At 39.3% G+C, this 18,074-nt stretch overlaps 1 protein-coding gene, 1 long non-coding RNA gene and 1 pseudogene across 3 annotated transcripts; all 3 read right to left on the bottom strand.

Moving 5' to 3' along the window:
• Positions 1-1,759, bottom strand: LOC120421964 (40S ribosomal protein S2-like; annotated as a pseudogene).
• A 3,335-nt stretch (positions 1,760-5,094) lies between these two features.
• On the bottom strand, positions 5,095-10,331 carry LOC120421963 (uncharacterized). Of its 2 annotated transcripts, XR_008212029.1 has the most exons (12): positions 10,118-10,331; positions 9,890-9,936; positions 9,614-9,678; positions 9,114-9,174; positions 8,795-8,851; positions 8,482-8,545; positions 7,873-8,162; positions 7,637-7,686; positions 7,315-7,374; positions 5,587-5,640; positions 5,363-5,410; positions 5,095-5,173 (listed from the first exon to the last, which is right to left on the bottom strand). It is a non-coding gene; the product is annotated as an uncharacterized LOC120421963 (long non-coding RNA). The 2 variants fall into 2 exon arrangements; XR_005606056.2 differs by having other exon boundaries at positions 7,637-8,162; positions 10,118-10,330.
• A 3,893-nt stretch (positions 10,332-14,224) lies between these two features.
• On the bottom strand, positions 14,225-16,431 carry LOC120421966 (40S ribosomal protein S5). The gene is made up of 4 exons (XM_039585278.2): positions 16,317-16,431; positions 15,328-15,826; positions 14,959-15,057; positions 14,225-14,467 (listed from the first exon to the last, which is right to left on the bottom strand). The coding sequence occupies exons 2-4, from the start codon at positions 15,820-15,822 to the stop codon at positions 14,399-14,401; spliced, it is 663 nt and encodes a 220-aa protein (XP_039441212.1). The 5' UTR covers positions 15,823-15,826; positions 16,317-16,431; the 3' UTR covers positions 14,225-14,398.
• Between the last annotated feature and the right edge of the window lie 1,643 nt (positions 16,432-18,074).

Here is an 18,074-nt window from a genome sequence, read left to right as displayed (position 1 = left end):
TCCGGTGCTCCATTCGACACCTAACTGCTCGATTTTTACAAAATGAATAGTTAAATCTGATCGTGTACACGGTCAATTCACAGATTTTTTTTTGTGAAAACAAAACATAAACAAACAAACAAAACCAGTCAGCTGCAAGCTCGATCCAAGTAAACCGCGCGCAAATTTGCCAAGTTTTGAAGTTCTCGCCACAAAACACTACCCGTGAAGGTCGCTTGCATTGTTTTTATTCGCCGTAATCAGCTCAATTATGCGCTGGCCGGTCTTGCTGGTGTTCTCCAGAATGTCGACGTACTCCTGGTACGGCGTCTTGGCCAACGGCAGGTCCTTCCACAGATTGGGCGTCAGAAAAGCGTACGTCTTGACGATGGCCGTGTAGGTAGCCTTGGCAAAGTTACCCGGCGTGGTCGTCGAACCGCGCGTCAGCGTGTAGCAATCCTTGATACCGCGGCCATCTGGAGCAGCTTCTTCGGGACCGGAGCTAACACAATGCCGGTACCACGGCGAGCCGGGATGAGGCGCACCAGGAGCGGACCGCACTTGCCGAAGATCTTGCAGGGCACGGTGTGGGGCTTGCCGATCTTGTTACTCCAATAACCACGGCGAACCGGCATGACCGACAGCTTGGCCAGGATGATGGCACCACAGATGGCGGTGGCCACTTCCTTGCTGCACTTGACGCCGAGACCGATGTGGCCGTTGGAGTCACCGATGACGATGAACGCCTTGAAGGGGGTACGCTGACCGGCACGGGTCTACTTCTGGACGGGCATGATCTTCAGCATTCGTCCTTGAGCGAGCGGCTCATGGAAAAATCGATGATCTCGAACTCTTTGATCGTGAGCGAGTACATCAGGTACATATCCTCCATGGGTGCGGATCTTGCCATCACCGGCACCGTCGCGAGAACCAAATCCTCCTCTGAATCCACCACGGGCTGGAGCTGCGTCCGCCAAATCCGCCCAAATCTTTAACGAACCTGGTTCCTGCTCCTCTTCGCAGTACGTCGGATCACCAGAGTTTAGCTGAGCGCGTGAGAAAAGGATGAAAATTTGGACCGCAAAAATTGGAGGTAAATTGCAATTGAACCGTGTAATAGTACTTAGGCCAAAGCACTTATTTAGTCTTAAAACTCAGAAACGCCTTTTTTTTGGAAAATTATTTTAAAAAAACTAGTGTGAATAATCGCTAAATTAGCTTAACTAACAAAAAAACCTAGCAAGAACAACGAAAAAACAAGCTAAACCAGCCAAAAGGCTGGGTAAAAACGAGCAGCTTTTTGGGCAAAAATGATTTTTTTTTGAAATCTTGCTAAAAAAACTAGTAAGACTAACCAAAATACCTGCAAAAACAGCAAAAAAGCTAGCTATTCCAGCCAAGAGGCTGGGTAAAAGGTTTCCGCTGTGGTGGCATTAATGGAAAATTTTGAAAATTATTCCAAAAAAAATGGTTGAAACAGTAAAAAAAATTGCTGGACTAACTAGAAAACGCGCAAGAATACCATAAAATCTAGCTAAAATAGCTAACAGACCTTCTCAAAACATACAGCTTTTGAGACTGACAGCATTTTTCCAGCTTGCAAATTAGTAAAATTTACTAAAAATTTAGCTAGATTTATCATTTTTAGGACCTGGATCCAGCTGTCAAATCCAGGATTTTTTTTTAGGATTTCCAGCTAAAAAAAATCGTGGTTGAAAAAACAACCAATTTTTTTAGGGTTTTTAACCGAAAATTAGTAAGATTCACGATAAACCTTCTTTCCGTGTGTATATTTTATAACCTCAAAATAAAAAAATCGTTTTATTTTTTAGAATGAGACTAATTATTACTACAATTTATTAATTTTGTAAAAAAGAACATTAAAAATAAATTGTTATCAACATTTATGTAAATGCTCGTTAATTCGTTAGTTGCCCCGAAAAATCAGGAGGCAAAATTTTTTTTCAAAAAACATCAAAATTTCAATCGAAATTTAAGTGCAATCAGCTGAAATCAATATAAAAAGCATTCCCTTGCGTTTGGAATCATTTTTAAGCATGTTTGGGTTGATTTAATAAACTTTCAATTTTTTAAAATTTTACACCTTTAGTTTTTTTTTTAATTTTTGTTACCGTCAAATCTTACATTTTTTGAAGACAAAACAAATAAACTAGTGTAAAATGCATTTTTGAACACTTTTTGCATTCAAATGTTGAGACTATGGATTGTTCCCCACTTGACCCCGGCCAGAGCCAAAGAAAAAAAACTTTGAAAAATATTAGCATCGGCCTAATTTTCAACATGATCTCAATTTTTGTGTTGATGTAGTAACCACCTAAAAGTGATTGCCTGTATTTCAAGTGACTTTTTTGTAGCAGAGTTCTAAATATATTGTATTTTTAAAATATCTGAAAATTTGACATAAATTTCAAACGACTTTTAAAAAAACTTTGCAAAAAAAATTCATTGCAAGTTGTCCTTAATAATTTGTCTGGCTGAGAATCTCAAATATTATCAAATAAAATAATATTTACAAACAGAAACTCCATGATATTATTATTTTTAAGTTGAAATATATTATAATTCAACGGTTCTCAACCTTTTCTAGGCTAGGTACCCTTTTTCGTGTTACTTAAGCTGCTGGTACCCCCTAGCGTTCATATATGAAATTTTTTGTTTGCATGAGATTTTTTTACATTCCAATTCACGAAGAAAGAAACCTGAATTTTGAAGTATTGAAAATGTCGTAAATCTTGTTTCTAGAGTTGTTTAAAAACATGTACTGGATAGGCCACACAACGTCCATGCACATTTCTTCAAATCAGTTTTCTTAATAAAGCTTCAAAATAAAATGTTGTACCCTGTTTTTCTTTAAAAACTATCTACTAGAAATGCCTTTAAATTTGGAGAAATTCCTTTTGTAAATTTAACTTTCGTTGTCTTTTTCATTTCTACAAACATCCCCCAGATTTTTTAATTTTTTTTTTAAATTTTGTAAGTAATATTTTTATGAAGTTGTAGCTATTTTCAATTGAAAAATTATTCTATTAAATGGTTGAGGAAATTCTTTTCTGCTTTCTTTTTTGAACATTTTTGATCCATTCTTTTGTTGCTAAGATACAGGCCAAGAAAAATATTTTAAAATAGTGTATTTTGTGTGACAATTTGAAGGAAATGTCTTGATCTTTAAATTTAGAGAGATATTTACTGTAATGTTGTTTTCGTACCATGAGATCCATAATTTCCACTTACAAAAAATCCTAATTTTTATTTTATGCAAAACTAATATTTTAGCAAAGAAAGGTCGAATTGAAAATATCCAAATCATGAAACATAAGATTATTTTTACCAACATGGTAGTAAATGGTAGTTGGCACAATATACAAATTTGAAACAAATATTTGTAGAAAAAAAAAACAAAATAAAACTCAAAAACGGTGCACTTTACTTCAAATTCATAAAATTTCTAAACGAATGCAAATTATAGATTTATCATTCAAATATTTTTTAAACATTTTCTGATTGGTCAAAAACAATTCGCCCGTAATTCATTGCACCTTAAGCATGGTTGTTATTTTTTTGCTTCAAAGCAATTTGTTTTTGTTTCTCTCAAATATTTTGTTTGGGACAAATGTCCGCCATTGCGGGGTTTGTCCTCCGGACCCCCTGAGACCGCTCGTGGTACCCCCAGGGGTACATGTACCCCAGGTTGAGAATCGCTGGTAGAGGAAACATTTTGCTTTATTAAAAAACAAATTCGCCAAGTAAAAATATAATAGGATACAACAGAAAAAAAACATCCATAACCAAGAAGCATGAGTCTATTACACAAATTCAAACATAGTTTTCGCGAATTCTTCATTTAGAATAACAGGAATAATATTCTAATTGAGAAAAGAACATATTGAATACATTAAAGAGGCTTTTGTCAAATTTTAACTAAACTTAAAATATTTTCCCGGTTTGTCAGTCGAATTCCCTAGTTTTTCCCGGTTTTCTCCCGGTGGATAAAAATCCCGGTTTTTTCCCGAGGTGGCCACCCTGAGCTATTCTCGTCACTTTAGCAGTTTGCCGCTTTTCGAACAACATTTTGAAGTAGGGGAACTATACCCTTTTTCAGCCTATTTCTGTTATCGGCCTATCAGCACTTTGATCATGAATTACAGCTTTCATAAAGGTTTTTGACTTTTCCAAAGTGGTAAATAGCTCAAATAAAAGTGAGCAAGCAACTCTCCATTGTTGGTACATCTGAAAATGTTGATTTAATAGCGGAAAACGGCAAAAGTGATGAGAATTGGCCGAACGGCTTAGAGTGATTAATGGGTATATTTCCCCTACATCAAAAATAGAGTGTTGCTAGCTACCTTTTATTTGAGCGATTTTTGCCTTCCTCACCTTACTTAGTAAAGGCTGTTAAATCATTCGAAAAATGAACTTCTTAGTTCGACCTCGTTAACCCATCGACTTGGATTCAAATTGTAACAAATATTTGTTGCACAGAAAAAATGCACTTGTTGGGCATTCGACAGCCTGAACCGATTTGGACTGTTTTGGTCTCATTCGATTCGTCTTGGGGTCTCATAAAATGTATGAATCCCATACCCGCAGGCAACTTGGGGACCATCCATAAACCACCACGTGGACACCTTTTCGAAATCCCAGACCCCAGTTGCACGAATTTCAATGCTACATAGCACAACATGATTTCTTCCCTCGCCAAGGGCCTAATATATTTGTAGCGGGTGTAGGGACACTTTGCATAGACGCCCTTGCTTCCATCACGTCACTAAGGGTATGGAACGACGCGAAATTAATGAGCATGTCCTCTCCAGTCAAACCTTCATTAGAGGAGCAGGCAATCCACAATTCACAGCGAACGACTAGGGGAAACCTATTTCTAACTATGTATCCGATTTATACATTATATATTGTTTTCAGTTAGCTCTTCCCTATCCTAATGGATTTGAAGTCGCGCTTAGTCGCTTTGCTAGTCAAAACACCTCTTTGTGCATTGTCCTACGAGATTTTGGTTATGTTTACATTGACTTTTGTATTATTACCAGAAGTTTGGGGAAGATTGATAGATTTTTTTTTCGGATTAGAAAATAGTCTAGATTTTGCGTTTGAAACAATTTATTTTGCTTCAAATTAAGGCTCCTATTTTCATTTCATTTTGACGTAGACATTGTTTGATCTGAAAGTGAAAGAAAAAAGATTGATAAGCTTCATTCATCAATTTATGTTTCAACTTTGAGAGTTGATTAGATCAGTAATAACATTTTTTTTTTCATGATTGTTCAAACAATGTAGGTAAGGTAATTTTGTTTTGCTATCATCATGAGAAATTAGTCATTACAACGTGCTGTACTTTGGCGAAACTTACCTCTCAAGTCATGTGTAATGTTGAGTCGTTCCGAGTCCAGCATGAAATCTGCAAAGATAGGAAACCTAAATTAGTTTGTTTTCTGGACTTTTCAAATGATGATTTTCAAAATCGATATCAGATTAACATGTTTTCACGGGTAATCAACTAATGTAGGTAAGGAGTTGTGATTGAATCATCATTGAAAGCATGAAATTTTGAAAAGTGTCTGAAATTCAACTCACCTTAAACATTGTCCGCAAATCCCGTACTTCGATACTATCTCGTCCCACCGAAATCTGAAAAGAGTAAAGAAAATATACTTCAAAACTCAACGTCAAAACAAGTCGCTTTCAACACAATGCGATTTAGAACTGTGACGCGCGCATCCAAGATAAAGTGGCCAGGGGGGTGCGGCCAAATCATCCGACAGGAGTGACACGCGCCGTACGCGTCGTCTTGTCCATCTCGAGACCGCCTAGCCCATATGTTACGGCTGGGCGGCTCTAGTCAGGACTAATTGGTAATTGGGTTCAACTTGTTCTTTTCTAGAATTCAGTAACAACTTTTCAAAAGGGCGAATCCCTCAGATGTAAACAAACTGAGTTTTTGTTAGAATCATATAAAGCGAACAAAACTGATTCTAAAACACCCTCCATCATCTCAAAATTCCGAAAATACGTAGTTTTACAATCAAAAAACAAAAGGGCTAATCAACAACATCAATCAAAACAAACCAAATTGAGTTTCCGCCCTTGTGTTTTCACCCAATCACGAGGGGCGAATGTAGTGTTTTCTGCAAGTTCCGACGTATATTTAGAAACACTAAATTTTCATTATAATTTAGTGAATTTTAACCTGACAATCCTCAAAATGGATCAAAATGTATGTTTCTGATGTCTCTGAACACAATTACACAACAAACACAGATTTGTATGATCCTAAATACATAACTTTTTGATTTCAATCATTGTAGTATCGGATCTGGTCTGGTTTCACAATCTAGATATGAAGGTCCATAATTTACCGGTTCTTGGAACATCCGGGGATTCTGGGTCGAGCAGTTGCAGGACAAAAAGTTAGTGTAGGGAGGTTTAGGAGGAATGCCGTACAAAATCATCGCCTCCGTAACCATTGAAGCTATGCAAAGATTGAAAAGGCACCGGGGTGGCCTAGTCGTCAGGTGCAATGTCTCCCACTTCCGGCGGGGACACCCCAAGGAACGTCACTTCAATATAGACCACATCGTCAAACCAACATGCTACTTACGGTGTATCCTGGCTCAACGAGTCTTGGCCTGAATCGGACTCCTTATGAAGGCTTTCTAGACCAATTTTTTATCACTGTGGTTGCAAATATCACTGTATTATCACTGACTGTAACGTTTTACAATGATAAAATAGTTGTTTCACCACTTTTTTCTTTAAAAACCCGAAAAATTAACAAAAAACAAAAGGGCGAATCTGTTGTTTACTTCTGCTTTGTGGCGTAACCTTACGGGCTAAACCGTTGTTTTGGTTGAGTGGGTGGCGAATACGGTGGGGCGAAAATGTAGGCACGCTCTTCAAATAGGCGTAATTTCTTTTTCTCAATTTTTAATAGCAAAAACACCTCAATTAATTCCAAATTGCTCTCTATGATGAAATTATTGCTATTTTCTATTAAGTTTTGACAAAATTGATGGTTTTCATGCTTTTTTGTGGAAATAGGAATTGATCGAAATTGCAAAATTTTGAATGTTGATTTTCCCGAAACGGCATAATCGTAGGTTTCGCCCTTTTGAAATGTTGTTACTGAATTGTCACTCTAAGATTGATGATGGGCAAACAAAATAGGTGTGCCAATCAGGATAGGCTTTAGTAGTGGGATGCTTTCGTCCATAACGGAGATCACTGGGCTACAGACAGAAACAACCGCGCAGTGACTGACTAGAACAGGACGATGGGTTAAGAAAATACTTAGGTTTGACTTACCGTTTGAGACGCGTTGCCAACGGGTATGCAGTGCGAGTTCATCAGATCCAGTTGATCAATCTAAAATAAAGAAGAAAACAATTGTTAGTCATAGAGTAAATAGAAGCAAATCATTCAAACATTGCAGAAATTAGTGTATGAAGCTTTCTAACATCTACTTCCAGTGAGTCAGAGCAATAGATGACATTTAAGTACACAGTTTACTCTACCATATTTCAGTCAGTCTAAAAGGCAACCGAAAATGCCTTTCACACTCGTCAAATATGGTCTCTGAAGAAAATCTGGATTTATTTTGAGATTTGAGTGTAAAAAAAATACCAACCTTTCGATAAATTCAGCTTGAAGGTAGCACGTTCAACCGAAATAATCCATCTGAAAAAAGAAAGATAAAGCAGATAAGCATACTGAAATCTGTTGACAACTTGACATTTTTCTGGATTTGATCACTTTCAGTACGAATGTTTATCAGCATTATTACTAAGACAGGGATAACTGATAAATTCTGAGTTCATCATAAGGAAAGCGATAACCTAACATATTAATTTGAAAGAAACTCACCTCTTCGATTGGCAGGGTTTTGATGACGACGAGATGATCACGGCGAGCTAACTGTAAAGAAAATGAGCAACGATTAGTTTCAACTCAAAAATTTACGATTGATTGACAACCTTTTAGCTTAGGTTTCAGATTAGAACTAACAACATGTAAACATTCAGCCTGGAGCGGTACAAAAATGTTCTAAATATTCAAGTGATCATCATTGAAAGACTGAAAATTTCTTCTTCTGATTAGCGTTTGGAACTTACCGTTGTCATTCTCAGCAACAGCTTGGTTCGTCTTCGCGTGAGCTGAAACAAAACAATATTCTTGTAAGTATAAACTACAATTTTGCATTCAACTTAAGACATTGAACATTAACAAGGAGAAGCGATTAAAGACAGTCGAGTAGGGTTGTACTTTACATTCCAAGCAGCAAGTGCCACCACCAGACATTGGACATTGGACAGCACCCACAAATATCGTGCGGAACGGGTAAAGTAGCCTGTTTTGCGTCCCATTTTATCTCTCTCGTTGGAGGTTTAAGGAATTTGAGCCAACAAAAGTGTAAAGCGAAGGACGGCACAAAAGAAAAGAGGAAGATTAAAGGAGATTGAGAAAGATTCTTACATTTGCAGTTTTTGTGCGAGATTTGCTGGAAATGATGACATCTCCGTCCAAGGTTGATTGGAATCTGTTGAAAAAGGAAAGTTATGTTTAGAAATTGTTCTGTTTACTAAATTTTATGGATTTTCAAGTAAAAAATTGTAGATAAACTTGGTATGGAGAAGGCTCACGACATGGAGCCAACTCGCAAGAGTTTCTTTATCGTTGCTGTTGTCCACATCGGAGATCGCAAAGCCACAAAACGAACCGGCAGTGAGATTGACTAGAGAGGACCAATCGACTGTTTGTGAAAGGGGAATTAAGTGATAATACTAACCAGTTGCGAGCTGAGAATCGTTGCTGTGAAGCTTCCTCACGGTCCAACGCCAAAAATCTGCAAAACAACGAAGAAAACACAGGTTAAAATTTGAACCAGCGATATTTGAAACATGATCGTAACAACGGTTATGAATGTCGTTATCAACTAAAGCTGACGGTGACACAGACAAACGAGAATCTGACACCGTGGATGAAGTAACGGCATGCTATCGTCTCCGTTAAGAACAACAGTTCTATTGCAAGGGTTGGACTTGCAGAAACGCTGGTCTGTGCAGAGACTACTGAAAGTGACTTGAGAGCTTGAGATGGGAACTCACCTTAGGTTGTTCGTTGCAGGAAGCTGATCAACCGAGTGCTTCTGCCAAAGATGTGAACAATCTGTAAGAGAAAGAAAAATCTATTTTAGAACTCATGAAAACTTCTACCTTCAACAAATGATCGTCTGGAAAGGGAATGTAACAGTACTTTCCACGATGAATGGGTATTGCAAACGAGCACCCAATCACCAGAATAATAAAGTAGCTTTATCTTGTCCAATAGCGAAGCAAACGCAGTTCAGAATTTATCCGCGTTCACATTAGAATGGACGAACCTTTTATTTTAATGAAGGAGCTATTACACTACGGCAAACAAACAAACTCGCACTTTTTGACAGTTTGCCAGTTTGTGTGCTTTGTTTGTTTGTACAAACGTCAGCCTGCATACATTTTGCCTTGTTTGCGAGTTTGGCAAACTGTCAAACACGAAAAAGTGCGAGTTTGTTTGTTTGTTTGCAGTAGTGTAATGGCTCATTGAGACGAAAAGTTGTTCAACTCACCTCAGATTTGTTCAGTTCCATCCGGGTTGAAAGTCTATTCTCAAACGGTGAATTCGATGAGGCATCTATAATTGAAAGAGAAACCCAACGTTAAAATGTGCTTCATTCAGCAAAAGTTTGACGATTTTCGAAACAAATGCATCAGATAGGGCAAGTCTGGGTAAACTGAGGTTTCAACAATGAGCAATTCTGTCCCCGTATGCGTATATTGTGTGAAAATCATCATGAAATGTTGTTGTTTAAGAACCTGTGAAGGATTTTTTTTCCGAATCTTACCTTTCGTTGACATCGTTGAAATCAACTGGAAGCGAACGTCAGTAAATCTGTGAAAGAGAACAATAGGAAATGAAAAAGTGTGCTTGGAACGAGACGTTTGATGAACTTTTTCTGGTTGGTTCAGTAAGACCAATCGAATATATTGTTCAACATTATATTTAAGCATATTCAGTGTTCATCAGAGAAAAACTTTGTGAGCAGTTATTGAAAAATAGGTAAAGAACTTACATTTCAAGTCACCCCTGTCCGAAATTTCAGTTGTAATCGAGTCGAGAAGTTCTGAAAATAGAAGAGAAACGCTGTTAGAAACTTGTGTTATTTAGTAGTGAAAACGTAGCTTTCAAGAATTTGATCAGATAGGGCAAGTCTGGGTAAACTGAGGTTTCAACAACAGATAAATTCTGACCCCTTAGCGTATATTGTGTAAAAATCATCATTGAAAGCAATTGTTTTTGTGTGGATTACTCGTACATCTTACCTTGGTTGTTGGCTGATGTTGTTTGAGCAGCATGACCCGAGAACCTCGCCATCTGCAAGAGAAAGAAACGATTCGTTAGTGCTTTGAAAATGGAAAAATCATCAAATTTTGATTTGTTCGCGGTTCAGAAAAAATAAAAGTCAGCACTATTCCTAAGACAGGGATAACTGAAAAATGATGTGATCATCATTTTGGGGCGCGTTTTGCTCAATAAATTTATGTGGAAACTTACCGTGAATGTTAGTGCTGTATGGAAATTCTAAAGCAGGGTGATCAGATCGGGTTCGTCAATCTGTAACGAAGAGATTTTCTATTTAGTTTTCATTGCAAGTTAAGATTTACAGATCTAATGATATTTTCTTGCAAGCTTCTCAGATTAGAACTAACAACATATGAACGTTCAGCCTGGGACGGTACAAATATGTTCTAAATAGAAAAGATATCATCAGAAAGAAGTCGAGCAAGTTTGAGAAGCCTGACAAAACAAAGTTATCATATTTACCTTGAAGAATGGTTGAGTTGGGTTGAGAAGTCCTTCCAAGGAACAGATGTGACGTTGCTGCAAGAAAAAGAAAAGAATAGCGTCAATTTGGGGTTGACGAATCGAGTTATTTGACGTAATTTGAGACGGCATCAGTGAGTGGAAATCAACATGTAAACGTTCGGCCTGGGACGGTACAAAAATCCAAATCATCATTGAAAGCACTCATTTTTGAACAGTTGACAGTTTAGAACCTTACCTTTTGAGATCAGCAGTTGATCCTGTTTTGAAATGTTGAATTTCTCTTGAAACGATCTGCAAGAAAAGAGAGATTTTGCTTAGAATGGTCTAAAGTTAAGCTTGAACAAGTTTCAGTAAAAGTCCTATTAGACTATATCAGTTGGTGTGCGGTAACGGAAGGAAAGGGTTGCCTCGTGGAGGAAGAAAAAAATTGAAAAGCAGTGACCCTTGAAGACCTAACACTGGAAGAAGCGATGCGGCCTCGCATATATTCGATTTCGCCCTTCGTTGGGGCCAGATGGTCCAACTCAACGCCGCGCTCACGGCGGAAGTTGCGCAGCGAGCAAAGAGGGAGCAGTTTCTCGAAGATAACCTCAAGGATGTGCGCCACCGATTGCAAAAGTACCAAACAGCATATGCGCGAAAGGAGAGTGCGTTGAAGGCGCTGCAGGGTCACCACGACGAGATGAAAAAGACGCTGGAGGCCCTGTTGTCGGTCCTGCCGATGGCGAACCCAACATCGACCCCGGCGGTGGCCACAGCACCGCCGCCGCTCAACACGAAGCCTGGCCCGCTCAGCGTGAAGCAGAAGCGGCAAGCAGGGGAGATGTTTAAGGTGCCGCCGCCGGAGACGGCTTTCGACGAGGCCGGCCCTTCCAAACGGTCCAAGCAGGGCTAACGTCGGTCGGGCGAAAAGGGTTTTGTTTTATCGTTGGATTTTTTTTGTTTTTTTATTCCGCACCCGCGGAAGTAATAATTGACCAAACGACAAGAATAATAATTAAACATTATTAAACCACAAAAAAAGGTCTAAAATTAAGCTTGAACAAGTTTCAGTAAAAGTCGTATTAGACTATGACAAACTCACAATTTTTCGTGTTTGACTCAAAATGTTTCTGCAAACAAATGCAGGTAAACTATCAAAAAGTGCAAGTTTGTTCGTTTGCCATAGTCTAATACCTCCTCTTAAGGAAACAATTGTTAATGGCCTTGTGACGGGTGCGCAAATGGCATCATTGCGCACCCAGCAAAGTGACCATCTATTGCTCTAGTCCGATGGCTTCCTATCGAGCCGGTAATGAGGGGTTACACACGGCCCGAATGGTTTGCCAGGACCAATGAAATGACCGTCTTGAGAAATTGGTACCAACCTGGGTCAGTTGATGTTAGAAGCCGCTTCTCGGGACGTTTGAAGATCAAGATGTTGCCCCAACTGTAAACAAAGAGAACCGGAAGTTAGTTTTCATTCTAAATTGCACGAATCAGTTTTGAAGTAAATCGAGAAATTTTGTCGGATGTACGAATAAGGGATTCAGCTCTTGAACGGCGTCGACAGCTGGCTCCCCAGAAGAGTACCCCAGAGTTTACTGTAGTCCATTCGCGTCAAAACAGTCCCACGGTGGAGGTCGGTTTTGTGTCATGAAGGACTACAATTTAAGCTGCTTTATTAAAGTTTGCTCACCTTTTAATCTTCAGCGCGATTCTAGATTTCGGTTGACTTGAAGAGGTTTTCGAACGTGGTAGGCGATATCTGCAAAGAAAACGGAAACCTCATTGTAATTTTGAGCTACTCAAACAAGAAAACTAAAAAAATGCAAGAATTTAACTGTATTTCCAACCAAAGAGACGCAAGCAAAATTTGATTTTTGCCAAGCAAAGTGTTTCAGCTGAGAAAAGTTTTTCTAAGTCTCGAATTGGTTTCCAGCTGCAGGTGGGACAGACGGGAAATTTCAGCAGAGACTTGCTTTTTTTATTGAAGTTTAGACAAAATTGGAACTTACCGTCAACATGTTAACAGCTGTTTTAGTCAACCCTAGAGTGAAGTCCAGATGACACCCTAGAAAAATGAGAGAAAGTGTTTTTAAATTTCTTGAAAAAATAAAAAAAGGAGCAGTTTTTGACTACAGAAGAAACTGTCGTTACATCGTGCGATGTAGAGTCACAAATGAGCTCGAGACTCCAAGATACCTGAGAACGTTGATCTGGTCCAACCGATTAGGTTAGGAGACTTGCTTTTTTTATTGAAGTTTAGACAAAATTGGAACTTACCGTCAACATGTTAACAGCTGTTTTAGTCAACCCAAGAGTGAAGTCCAGATGACACCCTAGAAAAATGAGAGAAAGTGTTTTTAAATTTCTAGAAAAAATAAAAAAAGGAGCAGTTTTTGACTACAGAAGAAACTGTCGTTACATCGTGCGATGTAGAGTCACAAATGAGCTCGAGACTCCAAGATACCTGAGAACGTTGATCTGGTCCAACCGATTAGGTGCCCAATCGAATTGAGGGTGGAAGGAGCAAACAGATACAGTTGGACCAATGTTAAGAGAAAAATTGTAAGAATTGTTGAACCTCACCTTTTTGTTTTGACAGCTTAGAAGTTTGAGATGTTCGGCGTCGTCTTTCTGTAATTTAGAAAAGAAAATATTTGTGAGTTATAAAATCTCAACGAACACTGCAAAACTAGAAATTAAAGTAAAGTTGTCGCTGATTTTGCGAGAAAGAAATTCGAACGGAATCGAAGCTCTTTGCAGATGTACCATCTTTAGTCTAGTCCAGCATAAACAAACAGTGAACGATTAAAAGTTGAATCACCATTACTTGAAAACTGGACAGAAGTGCGACAATTTTTCAATTATAAACTGTTTAACAAGTGGAAACCTACCTTCGGAGTAGCAACATCAGCGTTCGCAGTTATCCAAAGTTCTGAAAATGGAAAAGAAAACAGCGTTAGTAAATCGGCTTTAAACAACACAATTTTAGTAAATTTTTAGAAGCAAACTGTCGCTGATTTTGCGAGAAAGGAGTCCGCAGATGGGCGAATTCCTTTGCAGATGATCAACTTTGCTCTAGCCCAGCAGAAACGGACGGTGCCCGAAGGGTTTGGGGCACCATCTACAAGTATCTGAGCAGACTTGCGACTTTTTTTTTGAATTCCTCGATAGTATAGCGGTCAGTATGCCTTATTATAACTGTTAAGTTAGATCGAAAACTCACCTTATCTAGCTGCGCTGACAAGTTGATCCCAGGTCGCTCTGAAAAAAATAAAACTCTTCGTCAAACAAACAAAAACTTCAGCTTGGCTAAAGTTTCCCCAATTTGATAACCTCCCACAAAATAACGACAACAAATCGAACGTCAATTTTTACATCATTTTCAAGTTTTATTCACGTTTCTAATGCGCACGGATCTTAGGATGTAAGTTGGTTTGGTTATGCGCGCGCACAACACACACACATAGTAAAACGTGAGAGGCAACCACCGGAGCCAAGAAGTGAAGTTTTTGTTTGGACGACGAAGCACAGTAACCGCTTATCGGTTAGACTTGGCAACACGTTCCAGTTCGTCCTTCTTCTTGATCGCGTACGAGTTGGAGGAACCCTGGAAGAGGAGAGATGAGAAATGGTTAGATTCCAAAGTAAACAATTTCCACGTGTGACAAAGTAGCGACTGTGGTTAAAACACTTTGTATGACGAGTGTCAACATTGCACAAAGTTTTTAAGGTTATAATCTCAGGATTGAAATCGAGTTTTGTGGTTCCCGGGGCAAAAGGTGAGGCAATAACAGCAAAATGGCGTCTTTATCAAGATTAGAATGCACGCATGACAAGAAAGTAAGACAAACAGATTATGTCACACGTGAATTTCAGACAGTTATGAATTTAGGACGCCATTTTGTAAACAATTGAATGCTTCACTTTAGGGTTTTAGGGTCATCCACAAAATTCAATTTCAAATCTGAACTTTTCACTAAGAACCTTAGAACTTCGTGCATTTTTGCCACACCACGTACAACCGTTAGATTTGCATTTCCCAAACACAGACTTCAAGTACCTCGCAACTCTCGAAATCTCAAGATTTCTTCAACTCACCTTAGCAGCGTTGATCAGCTCGTCGGCCAAGCATTCGGCGATGGTCTTAATGTTACGGAATGCGGCTTCGCGGGCTCCGGTGCACAGCAGCCAGATGGCCTAACGAGGGAGGAATTAAAAAAATCGTTAATTTTGATCAGATTTCTAAATGAAGAACTTGAAATTCTTCAAGAAATTGTAACTGAACAGCTGGAACACTTGATTCACGGCAGAGGAACCCAGCAACTTCCGCCGTCCAGTTTGGAGGTTAGTTTCCGATCCCAATGGAATTGAAGGTGAGCATGCGGTTTGACGCGGCCCACCCAATATGCCTGTATAGAATCGGTAGCAAGATTATCCCGGAGAACGTTCCGTGCGCGGAAACCTCACCTGGTTGACGCGACGCAGCGGCGACACATCGACGGCCTGACGGCGGACGGTACCGGCGCGACCGATACGGGTCGAGTCTTCGCGGGGTCCGGAGTTGATGATGGCCTGGACCACGATCTGGAGCGGGTTCTCGCCGGTCAGCAGATGCATGATCTCGAACGCGTGGCGCACGATGCGGACCGCCTTCAGCTTCTTGCCGTTGTTGCGGCCCTTCATCATCAGCGAGTTGGTCAGCCGCTCCACGATCGGGCACTGGGCCTTGCGGAAGCGCTTGGCCGCGTAACGGCCGGCCGAGTGCGGCAGATACTTGGCGTGCTTCTCCTTGACGGCGATGTAATCCGACACGGAAATGTCCGAGATGTGGATGTCGTCGCTGCTCCAGCGACCGAACAGCTTAATGTCCGGCAGCTCGGCCGGCTGGACCACCGGGGCCTGGTCGAAGACCTGGGCCGGGGCGGCCTCCTCGAAGTTCTCGAATGCCTCAACCTCTGACATGGTCCTACAAGAGAAAACCGGAAGTTCCGGAAAACCGTCAGCTCCTCGCGTCCCTTTTCTACAATTCAGCTGTCCCCTTCCGGCAACCAACGCGTTCGAACCAATCGCGGCCACTCAACAACTACCGTGACCAACACCGGTTGGCCACGCCACTTGGAACCCGGTTCCATCCCGCAGCAAGAGATCAAACAGGAAACCACGACACGTGCTGGTGACAGTCGGCGAGCAAATGAACGACTCTCCTCGTTTTTACCACCGAGCAAGGCCTGCTACCGCCTCTTCTTCACCCCTCTTTCACGAAGCTGTCACCCGCAACACACAACTCTCGATCGAGAAATCAAAAAATTTCTAACACTAAAATAACCGTGAATTTCACGAAACCCCCGCCGCACTTCACCGGGCCGCGAGTGGTTCGAACGGTGCGCTGCAGTTGCGCCGGAAATGGACGCCGAAAGCGGTGAATTTCACCGCGCAATCACCGAAAAGATATTCACTTATTTTTGTTTTACACGTCCGTGTTTGACAATGGCGCTAGCCGGAAAGAGAAACACACCGTTGCGAGCGCTCGCATGTTGGTAGCACTGCGTGTCAGACGAGTTTGACAGCCAGCAGGTTTTCTGTCAACAGGGAGTGGTGGAGATGTGAGGCGATATGGTGTTTCGGGAAAGGGGTCATTCGGATGCGGTGTAGTGTAGAATAGAAAAAAATGTTTTTAACTTAATTTTAAAAACTCGCTGGATTCTTTTTTATAAAAAGGTCCAAATTTGGATGTGATATATGTTTGCTCATTTGCTAGCCATTTTTGTCGCAACTGTTGGAATTTTTTTTACAACACTTCAAATAATAGAGTTAAATTCTTTAATCTTAAGTTCTTAAATTCTTAAATTCTTAAATTCTTAAATTCTTAAATTCTTAAATTCTTAAATTCTTAAATTCTTAAATTTTTAAATTCTTAAATTCTTAAATTCTTAAATTCTTAAATTCTTAAATTCTTAAATTCTTAAATTCTTAAATTCTTAAATTCTTAAATTCTTAAATTCTTAAATTCTTAAATTCTTAAATTCTTAAATTCTTAAATTCTTAAATTCTTAAATTCTTAAATTCTTAAATTCTTAAATTCTTAAATTCTTAAATTCTTAAATTCTTAAATTCTTAAATTCTTCAATTTTTAAATTCTTAAATTCTTAAATTCTTAAATTCTTAAATTCTTAAATTCTTAAATTCTAAAATTCTAAAATTCTTAAATTCTTAAATTCTTAAATTCTTAAATTCTTAAATTCTTAAATTCTTAAATTCTTAAATTCTTAAATTCTTAAATTCTTAAATTCTTAAATTCTTAAATTTTGGAAGGTTTTTGGATGAAAAAAAATAAGAAGATTGAAATCTAGAGTTTTTTAAAGCTTGTCTTTCATATCTTGAGTTTTTTTTTGAAAAGGTCCAATAAGCTTTTGTCTTCCATTTGTTTATAGGACCTATTAAAAAAAAACTCTGGATATTAGGATGTAACAAAAATGACTTTTTGGCGGGCATTCAAGGGTTTGTTCCGGTGGGCATACTAAGCCCAAATCCAAAATTTGAGCTTGATTGGACGTAAAAGGAGCTGGCGCTCCGCCCTTCAATTTTAAATGGGATTTAACCCGTAAAAAAAGATTTTTTTCAAAAATGTCACTTTTTGAGGCATTTTGGCCACTGAAGCGTTTATTTTCAACATCATTGGCGTGTAGGCCAGATCCTTGCGCATCTTTTGGTATATATAACATTGAAATTTGGAGCACCCTGGAGCTCGGTACAGACCTTCAAAGTTTGGCATTTTTTCGAAAAATCGGCCCCGGCAAAATCAAATGGCGTCTAGGGCGTCGCGAGGCGCGACGCATATCTTTTTTGCCGGGACCGATTTTTTGAAAAAATGCCAAACTTTGAAGGTCTGTACCGAGCTCCAGGATGCTCCAAATTTCAGTGATATATATACCAAAAGATGCGCAAGGATCTGGCCTACACGCCAATGATGTTGAAAATAAACGCTTCAGTGGCCAAAATGCCTCAAAAAGTGACATTTTTGAAAAAATCTTTTTTTACGGGTTAAATCCCATTTAAAATTGAAGGGCGGAGCGCCAGCTCCTGTTACGTCCAATCAAGCTCATATTTTGGATTTGGGCTCAGTATGCCCACCGGAACAAACCCTTGAATGCCCGCCAAAAAGTCATTTTTGTTACACTCTACTGGATATGTTTATAGGACCTATTTAAAAAAAC

The sequence above is a fragment of the Culex pipiens genome, chromosome 2 (genome assembly GCF_016801865.2).
Source record: "Culex pipiens pallens isolate TS chromosome 2, TS_CPP_V2, whole genome shotgun sequence".
Taxonomy (NCBI): domain Eukaryota; kingdom Metazoa; phylum Arthropoda; class Insecta; order Diptera; family Culicidae; genus Culex; species Culex pipiens.
Note: the sequence above shows the minus strand (reverse complement) of the source record. Positions and strands in the feature narration are given on the sequence as shown.

What these genes read in the sequence shown, in the direction of transcription:
- LOC120421966 (XM_039585278.2), bottom strand. Translation starts at nt 15,822, where the DNA reads ATGTCAGAGGTTGAGGCATTCGAGAACTTCGAGGAGGCCGCCCCGGCC. An exon ending in CGCTGCGTCGCGTCAACCAG is followed by an intron (nt 15,058 to 15,327) that starts GTGAGGTTTCCG and finishes CTCCCTCGTTAG; the next exon opens with GCCATCTGGCTGCTGTGCAC. An exon ending in AGCTGATCAACGCTGCTAAG is followed by an intron (nt 14,468 to 14,958) that starts GTGAGTTGAAGA and finishes CTCCTCTTCCAG; the next exon opens with GGTTCCTCCAACTCGTACGC.